This window comes from Aulonocara stuartgranti (assembly GCF_965226115.1).
Source record: "Aulonocara stuartgranti genome assembly, chromosome: 12".
Taxonomy (NCBI): Eukaryota; Metazoa; Chordata; class Actinopteri; order Cichliformes; family Cichlidae; genus Aulonocara; species Aulonocara stuartgranti.
In genome coordinates this window covers 18,913,747-18,923,611 of record NC_138948.1, presented here as the reverse complement: position 1 = coordinate 18,923,611, position 9,865 = coordinate 18,913,747, and the positions used below count along the sequence as shown (strand labels likewise).

Sequence of the window (9,865 nt, the reverse complement as noted above, 5' to 3'; positions counted from 1 at the left end):
GGCCTTCCACGGCTCCTCAGTGGTGAACATGGTCTCCTACAGCCTGGGTGTTGGGTACGCAGGGGCCACAACTGAGAACAGGAAGGCTGTGCAGAGGGAAACTAACACCAACCAAAAAAATCCTTGGCCGCTCTCTGCCACCCCTGGAGGCGATCGCCAGATCTTCCTATCTCAGAAAAAACAGGTCCCACACCTTCACACTCATAAACAGCTTCTTCCCCTGGGCCACTCAGACTGTCAATAAACACTATGCCCCCCACACCCCACCTCTGCTCACCTTCCTCACCAACCTGAGCCATGGTCTGAGAAACCCTCATCACTCAGGCCACTCACACATGGACTCTACTCAGACCAAGTCTTATCTCTGCACTGCTTCCAAGCAACTATTGTTCTCTAATGTGTGCCTTTGTCTTATTGTTGTGTATATTCCTCTTGGTTGTATATATTTCTCCTGTTTGCTGTTTATTCCTGCCATCTACCATTTATATTTTATTCCGGTACAGCATGTACAATGACACAAAAGGACTATACTATTCTAAATAATTTAATCAGGGCAGGTTTCTTAAGTTTCCTTTCTTACTTTTGATTGATGGGTGGGGGCTTTATTATAATAGAACAGGGGAGAAAAGAATGAAGAGCAGGGAGAAAGACAATCAGTAAATAGCCTCAGGCCAGATTCTAACCCAGCATTTAGCCTCCCGCCAGACCACAATAGTTTTATTCCATTTCATTCCAATTAGTTTTAAGTCATATGGGTCACCTGCTTTGCCTGATGAACTAAACCATCACCCAGTGTTGCACATTTGTACCTTATGTCACTTATTAAACATGTAATATACTCACTTCCTAGTTATGGGTCAATGATACAGTGATAATGCTGTATCTTTGTGTAATGTTTTTTCATTACTTCTAATTATCGTTATTGTATTTACTGCATATAAATGTCAAAATAAAGACTTGGAACTAGTGCACTCACTGTCATAAATACCGGTTTATTCAAAGAGGGGAAAAAAACTAATTAATTCTACGTTAGCCTGTGGAAACACCTGAGGGTACCTCATGAGTCTCACTGGTACTTAAAAATGCATGAGTCAAAAACGGAGTGTGTGTTTATGTCTGTGCTATTTAGGGCCAAGACTTGGGAAAAGCCGTGCACTGTGGTTAGCTTGAAGCTGCTAACAGTACCTACACTAGACCTTCATAACACTACCTGTAACAAACAGTTAATTATTTATCTTAACTTAATGCATGAACATTGATGCATTTTCACATTACTACAGAAAAAAAAATATAACAGCATGCACAATCCTTAGTCTAGGACACTCCTTATTCTCAAGAATTCTGCTCAATGTTTACAAGCTGCTACACTGGTCACTTTAAATCACTTAAAGGTCACTTTAAATAATTCAAACTATAAATTTTAAATTGTTATTGATACTTTTATCTCCTAATCTTAAAGTGTATATTTATTTTCTTACCCTTCTTATATTTATTGTTTGTTTTTCTTTTGCACTGATGTAACCATTCCTCCCTCCTTTGAATTTTATACAACCAACGTCCCTTCCTTTCCTCCTCCCACTGCTTTTGCCATCTTGCTCTCATATCTTGCCTTACCATACTCCTTATCTCTGCTTGGCCAAAACTAACAGCCATGTCAACCACTCCATGTTTTACGGCCTCCTTTGCAACTCTGCCTTTTGATTCGCCCATACTCCATAGTGCGCTGGAACCCATAAAAACACAACTGCAAGTCCCATCATATGTATCCGGAAAAGTGACTGCTGAATTTCCGCCAAAGCATCTGCTCTACTGTCTGAGTGACTATGCTGTAGACTGACCAATGATGAACTTGAATCTGAACAAATGACAGCATGTAAAGGTCTCACGTCTTCTTTAACCTTTCATCAAACCACAATCCAAGAAACTTAAATTTACTCACCCTTTCTAATTCTTGATCATACAACTTAAGCTTGATGTCTTTACCAACTCTCTTCCTTGTAAAAAAAACATCACCTTGGTTTTATCAACCGAAAATTTAAAACCCCACTTATAAGACCACTCTTCGACTCTTCTAATTGTTCCCTGCAGTTTCTTCACAATATACTCTATATTTTCCCCTCTCTTCCATATTGCTCCATCATCAGCAAAAAGTGAACATCCCACCCCTGCCTCTATATCATTAAACACATCATCTATCATCAAAGAAAATAACATAGGGCTCACTATGCTCCCTTGAGGTGTACCATTTTCTACCAAAAACCTTTCAGAAAAAACCTTCCCAATCCTCACTTGAATATGTCGCCCCTTTAAAAAAATCCATTATCCACCCGTACATCCTCCCCCTAATACCCAATTTACAGAGTTTAATTAGTAGGCCATCTCTCCACATCATATCATAGGCCGTTTCTATATCAAAACTACACTCTCACTGTTTGTTTGTGCTTTTCGAACTTCATGTTCCAAACATAAAACTGGATCCATAGTATTCCTCCTTCTTCTAAACCCACTTTGATATTTAGAGATAAATCCACAAAAGATCTTTAGCGGACTCACTGAGTTGTTTTAACATGGTATAGCATACCTGATCTTTTCCCGGTGCTGATAATTTAGATATTTGAGCATTCAGTACCTTTGAGGTTTTTCTGAAGAGTATTTTGGACTTTTCATTGTTTTGAATTGTTGCAATAAAAACATATTTGCATAAAGCAAGTATATTTGTTCACTCCCATACTGTTAAGGGTATTAGAAACATGAAGAGTATGCTGTTGAAGTTTCTTTAGAACAGATTTAAAAAACAAATCTGATTAATTTGCTATTAATCTTGAGTTAACTATTGATAAGTATGCGATTAATCGCGACTAAATATTTTAATCGACTGACAGCCCTAATAAAAACATAACATTTGTCCCAGTGTTGTGACTGACTTATTTGTCACCGGTGGCACCCGTGAAGTCTATTTATAAACGAGTTTCACACAAATGAGCTTCACTTGACGCGTAAGAAGTCTCAGCACAGCAGTCCTGAAAGGGACATCCTGAAAACAAAGAAGCTGATCAACAGCACAGTGAGTTCAGGGAGGTGAGCTGTGAAGTTGTAGTTTACCTCATTGATGTTGGCGCAACTTATTTCCACGGTTTTTTCAAGTGAGATTGTAAACCTGACACCCTTCTTAACTCAAGGGGAGGTCCTCCTCCTTCCTGTTGTTTCAACTAATGGTTTACATACCGTCACCTGCTTTAACCCCGGAAACAGAGCAGTGCAAACACAGCAAACAGCTCCAGTTTTTCTTCTTCCCAGAAATGTTTATATAGGAAGATCTATCCTTTATATTTAAACAGGAGAACAGCGAAAGAAGGTAAAATACAAGTAAGTTGGATTTATTTCATATTCGGATCTAATATTTCTTGAGCTCAGCGCTCACCGGTCACTGTGAGAACTTTTGTAGTGCGGGGATCAGACACCTGAAAAGTCTGCTCCCACACAGGGTTGTGACTCATTAAATAGTCCTTGACTTGGTAAATATCACATTTCCTTCACGGGACTCTGAGTTTTTCAACCACAATCCTTTACAACAATCGATCTTCTTTAATCCTCCTAAATCCAAGATTACACAGACTAAATAACTTTGCATAGTTCACCTTCAGGATCAGTCTACCATATAATCCAGTGCATTTAGGAATTTAAAATTATGCTGTTATTAATGTAACATGTGTCACTTTGCACAAAAGGACATCAAAAAAAAAGAAGAGCACGCAGACAATAACAGAGCTCTTTCCGTTGTCCATCTCTACAATTACACCGCCTGTGACAGCCTATAGAGCGCGCATGAAATCCATAAGGAAGCCTGGAATAACCAATGAGCGCGCTAACCACGCCTGCTCCTCTCTCCGCCACAAAAATATTTGACGTGGCAAAAGGTCCGGACGTGACATAGCTGCTCATCATCTCTCCTCCCTCCTCTTCCATAGCTCGGTTACCTTCAATCATCTGCAGGTACTGGTCCCGGTGAAGAGCGAGTGCGGCTCCTCGATCTGAAGCAGGAGAAATGTGGCTGATCGTGTTGGCCAGTTTACTTCACTGCGCCTCGGCTTATGATGTGGATCTGAAGAAGCTGGAGGGGCTGGCAAGAGCGAGGGTGGAGGTAACATAAGGCTTTATTTTTTCATAATCCTCCGCATAAAGAAGAACACGGAAATAATCGTGTCAGGGCCAATTATCGTTTAAACGTGTGAATGGGTGCCCTGCTTTTAAACATTTTTGGATTGGGCGCATGCGTGACCAGGACAGATGTGTACTAAGGTGAATGGATGCCTCCGTGCTTGAATGGCCTGCGATCTAATGAAGAACACGGTCTCTAATTCACATTGTTACTATTTTAGTAACCCTAAAATCGTCATCACAAAGTGACTTGGTGGAAGCTTAAAAGGGGGGCACAGGGTGTGTAACAGGCGGTCCTGCACAAAGACTGAAACTCTACACCTTTTTCTTTTGAGATCTGTGCAGTTTCCCCCAGGGTGTCACCTACCCAGTCACCTACTTGCCAGCATCACTGAAGCAAATCATGATCTGTTGTTATTGTAGTGTTAGTCACGCCTTATACCTGAGGCTCAGATATCAGCAAAAATAGGTCGGGTGGCCTTCCCTGGGGCCGTACTAAGCGTTCTTCAAAGTAAAAGCTCGCAGTGATACCAGCACATAAATGATTTTTTTTCTGTATAAAGATGCATTACAGTTGCAGATGACGTGTGTTCAGTAATCATGTTTCCAGTTCTTGTAAAGCCCCATTTCTGAAACACGAGCTCTGCATGTAACTTTTTCTTGTTTCTTGTGTTGTTGTCTTTCCTCAGACGTGTGGTGGATGACAGCTGAACAGGCTCAGAGAGGCAAGTTGCCCTGTTATGTGAACAAAAGTGACAAAACACTGAAAGCCAGGGGTCAGAGGCAGGCTAAAGCCTTACTCCTGCCTAGAAGTTTTTTCTCTCTGAGGAACATTTTAGTTTAGAGTTTCACATAATCCCTGACACATTTGCCACTGAAACCCAAACTGAGTGGAAAACACTAATCCAAACCTCTGTCTGCAGGTCAAAGCCTTTGTGATCCAGGATATTCCTCTTTAGTATCCTTTCACTGAAGTGCACTGTTACTCTTTAGAAATATCTGCTCATAAACTGCACGCTGTTTAATCCCTGAGCACCACCTCAGCCATAACCTGGTGATGAAGCACATTCCTGGCGCAGACCCTGAGCTTGTCCTCCTGAACCATTATTATGAAGAGCTGGACGTAAGTGTGTGTTGTGCCTTTCTTTTATTTTACTTTTTTAAATTGTATTTGTTGTTTACTTGCAGCAAATATGACACTCGTTTGTGCTGAATGTCAGATTCAGTTTAACAACTGAAGTAAAGCATCTCACCACCAACACTTGACATCATTACTCGAAGAGATTACAGCTGAAATGATGACAAACAGGTGTCCTGTGACCGCTGAGCAGGCTCTGAGCTTTTCCCGTCTTTTGGATTAAAATAACTTCAGAAGGAAACAAGAAATCTGCAGAGCACAGGTCATTCTACAGATATATCCCACTTTAATATGACAAGAACTTACTTCTAACATTTAAACTTGAACTAAATTATTACTTAACTGACTATTTATTTACAAAAAATGACAGCTTTTTTCCCACCAAATTTCAAAGCCTGGTTGTGCTGTGATTCTTTTTTTTTCCCTCAACGGTGTTTCCTTACTCCTTCTGCAAGTCTTCAGGCGTTTTAATGAATATTATTTCCTCAGGCTCTTCAGCCACGTAGTCGGTTATAATAATCGTGCAACAAATCAGCAGATTGTCTTATTAATTTCATACAGTTAAAAGTAAGTAATCCTTCATATGTTAAGCCTTAAGTGTAACAAAATTCAATGGCTGTGAAATTATCTGGTCAAATATGACATGTTTTATTTTATGTGACAAAAAAACAGTGACGCAGTGAACCATCTGCTGAGATATTAGACACCCAAATTAGACGTACTTGATAAAAAGATTGATAATGATACAGAACAGTTAGAATTTACATAAAATACTAAAGTTTTACTCCAGAAACAGCTTGTAATGTTTTTGTGTAATTGGGAGTCACAGCATGTCAGTCACCTGACATGCTGTCAGTCACCTCATATTCATTAAGTTCTGTCATTTAATCAATTTATGTATTTTGCACTTCCCTAAAGGTAAAGTGAGTAACACCAGTGACTTTAACTAAAAGCTTCAAATTATTAAATAAGAGAGGAATTCAGATAAACCACTTACCACTAGCAATTCAAAACAATAGACTTTTCTCATGCAGTTACACAAGTTCAGCTTTGTTGTGTCATGTTTAAAATATATGTGGTAGTCCTATTATGGCGTTTTAAATGGTAAAAAGCATATTTTTGTGGTCAAAATACAGCATTGAATCACTATACTTGACTGTGGGGATGAGCATTTTTGTGATGGTCAAACTTATTTATCACTTAACAAACAAAAAAAAATTGTTGAACTGAATATTCGAGAAGATGTAATAGTTCGGATAACGTTTTATTTGAATGTGGAAATAAATTGTAACCCTAAAGTGTTTTTCAAGTGTAATATTTTTGTAAATGCCGGGAGCATTTCCGTGGAATGACTCGCAGATCACTTTGTTTGATCTGAGGCTTCTTTGAAATTTTAAAGTACTGTTATGATTTAATCAGATTTTTCTCCTTTTTACTTTTCCTGTTCTCAGGTGTTATTTTGTTTTTAACTTCAGCCATATCTTTTATATAGCCTTATTTTTTCTTAACTCCTGCATTTGTTGCCGTGGTTGTGGTTAACAGCCTTTATCGCTTTTTTTTTTTTTTTGCACCTGTTGTTCCTTCCTGTGACGTCTTGTATGTTTGCATTGTTAATCAGCCTCCACTGGAAAGCTCTTTGGGCCAGTTCCCATGCTTTTGAATGGGTTGTATAAATACAACTGTCTGTTATGACATTAAAAAGAGCAGCACATTGGCCGGAAAACTGTAACAAGGATCCAAAAGAAATGTAAAATGTTTCAGAGCTTTGTAGTTTCATCACGAGTGATCTTTTCACACGACACATAATTCATTTGTGCAGGTTTAATGTTTTTTCAAGTTTCTTTAAACCCATCAATGTTCAGCTCAGCTTTACTGCACTATTAATATATCGCAGATCAGTGTCTTTTGTTTAGAGCACAGTTTAATGGTCCTTTTATAACAAGTGTGTTTCCTCCGCAGCGCGTCGCCCTGTCTGACATGACCCGCTCTGAGATAAATGAGCTGCTGGGGAAACTGGGTTTCTACAAGAAGGCTCAGGCCGAGGCCGAGGTGCCGGAGGAGTTCCGCTTCTCTCCTGCCAAAGACAGCCCGTTCAAAAATGAGCCTGCCTACCAGCCTTCTGCTTCATCTATAGCCACCGAGAGTGGCTCCTCAGAGCCCAGCACAGAAGTCAAACACACTGACCTGTAAGAGTAGACATCAGCAGTAACAGTACCCCTCTAGCTCCCTTAGCTGCTCCACAACCAGCTGATTATCACAGGTGACAGAAATGTTTGTAATTTCAGAGCCTAGCAGATTACAGATGAGCCCGTCAGCAGGCCTTTGTAGACGCTCCACAGTCTGAATTTGCACCATTTTTTTTACGCCACTGTCCATTGTGTTGTCATCTGTTGTAATGAGCTTGAGCTCTTTTGTGTGTCTATGATTGCCTCTGACCTACTGTGAAACTAAATGAAGCCTCAGGCTGAAAATCGTCTGACTAGCCTGGGGTTGATGCTGCGTGTTCTGGTGGGTTGGGCTGATGCGCACAAAAAGACTCAAGTGCATGGAAAGTAAACCATTTTTAAAAAGAAGTGTGCTCTGGCTCTTTTTGTGCTGAGTGTTTGTGTGCAGATATCCCACGCTGCCGGGACCATGGATAGCCTTCCAAGCAATAATCCCACACAAACACACGTTTGTTTCTCAAATTGGTTTATTTCACATTTAACTGTGGTGCACAGAAAAATGAAATAATGTGTTTTAGCTCTCATATATATACACACACACACACATACACACATACAATACTCCACTGCTTCATGAAAGCTTTTTTTCTGTCGGCAGCAGATAGTTCTCAAATAATCTCTCAAATCTAAGAAATAAGCTTCTTTTAAATCAACTCTGAAACCAAATTTTCTTCTCGTAGAAACCCAAATTTTATACAAGTGAAATAAAATATTCATTTAAAATTATTTTTGTCCCGTTTCCTCTTAGCTACATTTAGTTAAATATACAGTTGGCTGGTTATCAGTCATGAATCCTCATGTTTGTACTGAAAGCCGGCTTTCACACAGGAAAAAATAACATTGTGGCATCTTAAGCTTATCGACAAAACCTTTTAAAAGCACGATGTGCACACCAGCGTTAACCGTATTAAAAACTACTCAAGCATAAATAAGGAGCCCTCTAACAGCTGTGTGAGAATGTGTGTGGCAGGGCAATGCAGCGGTGGTGGGAGGTGTGTGTGTGCTGTCCACCAAACAGCCAGTAATGACACAAATCAGCTGAATGACTTCTTTGTACCGAAATACAAAAAAAATCCAAACCTCAGTTTAACAGCTAGCATCTTTCATCCATACTTATATGATGGTGATGATGATGATGGTGGTGGTGGTGTGGTCATACAGGATGGATCAAATGTCCAGTAAATGTCCTCAGTAGCTGTTTGGACTTCAGAAAAGTGAGATTACAGCAACGATGTTGAATCCATTTGAATAACAAATGCAGAAAATCCCTGTGCTCACGTAATAAGAATCCTTATACTCATCAATTACATCAAAATGAAAATAACTTAATTAAAACACTTCAAGCAACATGAGTTTGGTTTAAAAAAAAGAAGTAAAAGTACCAAAATTGAATAAAAATAATAAGTTTTTTCTTTTTCAGTGAGATTACTGAGAGAAGTGCAAACACATTACAGTACTTACAAAAGTGTAGCAGAGAAAAACGCACGTACAAATACTGCAAAAAACTGCAAATACTAGAAAACTATTTTTCTTTTTTCTCTCTTGAGCCGTTTCTCAGTACAACAGCAATGTGATCAAACTACTGCCTGTTGAATATTACTTGGAGTTTTTTTTTTTTTTTAAACAAAGGGGTCTTTTTAAGAATCATGCTGCTGCTGATCTCTTACTGGACTTTTGTGTCGACAGTGTGTGTGTGTCCAGAATAAGCAACACACATTATCACTGCCGGAAAACATTTTAAGCTGATTTTAACTGATACATACACACATGCTTACAATCCCCAAGCCGACCATCAGAGATGTGCAACTGTTTGACCCAGCCTGCTGTCAGAGCGGAGGCCATCATCAGGTGAAGGTTAGGGGGGGGGAGGAGCCCGAAAACAGGTCAGAGGTCACAGGGCCGACCCATGGACATCTCATACCTGCGCAGGTGGTTGACCAGAGACTGCACGTAGGTGAAGACGCATTTGGAGTCTGGTTTGTTACCCATGATCATCATGTCTTCCACCTCCAGCAAAGGCATGCAGTTGGCGTGGGTCCTGAGGAACAGGCGTACAGGACAGCGTGCATGAGAAAGCAGAACAGACAGAAGACCAGCTGGGAAGGAGAAATCATCATGTTCACTACAAGTTTCTTTTTCTTTTTCAAATAGATGATTCTTTATCTATGAATATAGTATAAATGGCCATGGAGGAGGTCTTTAACAGTAGAAACTTTGCTGCTCTTCACATTTTCCAAAGCTGTTTAGTGTGCTAGAGTCTTTGGCACATTTGCTCTAAACCATTATGGACCCTTTAAAAGCTCTGTATAAATAAACTTGGGTAATGTTGGGCATTTCAATAAAC

General features: G+C 39.7%; 2 protein-coding genes across 10 annotated transcripts in view; one reads left to right on the top strand and one right to left on the bottom strand.

The window, feature by feature from the left end:
- Nucleotides 1-3,215: 3,215 nt before the first annotated feature.
- selenom (selenoprotein M) lies at nucleotides 3,216-7,869 on the top strand. Its single transcript, XM_082554602.1, has 6 exons — nucleotides 3,216-3,366; nucleotides 3,969-4,141; nucleotides 4,848-4,883; nucleotides 5,082-5,116; nucleotides 5,203-5,281; nucleotides 7,256-7,869. Exons 2-6 carry the CDS (start codon nucleotides 4,046-4,048, stop codon nucleotides 7,484-7,486), a joined length of 477 nt encoding a protein of 158 aa, XP_082410728.1. The 5' UTR covers nucleotides 3,216-3,366; nucleotides 3,969-4,045; the 3' UTR covers nucleotides 7,487-7,869.
- A 101-nt stretch (nucleotides 7,870-7,970) lies between these two features.
- Nucleotides 7,971-9,865, bottom strand: part of smtnb (smoothelin b) — a gene marked incomplete at its 5' end in the record, with an annotated part of 49,453 nt that continues 47,558 nt past the window's right edge. For 5 of the 9 annotated variants that reach the window (XM_082554585.1, XM_082554586.1, XM_082554591.1 and 2 more), the window contains one exon: nucleotides 7,971-9,559. In XM_082554585.1, coding sequence (XP_082410711.1) covers nucleotides 9,406-9,559 — 154 coding nt within the window. In that variant the 3' untranslated portion in view covers nucleotides 7,971-9,405. The remainder of the gene's footprint in view (nucleotides 9,560-9,865) is intronic. The other 4 variants (XM_082554587.1, XM_082554593.1, XM_082554589.1 and 1 more) reach the window with 1 other exon arrangement.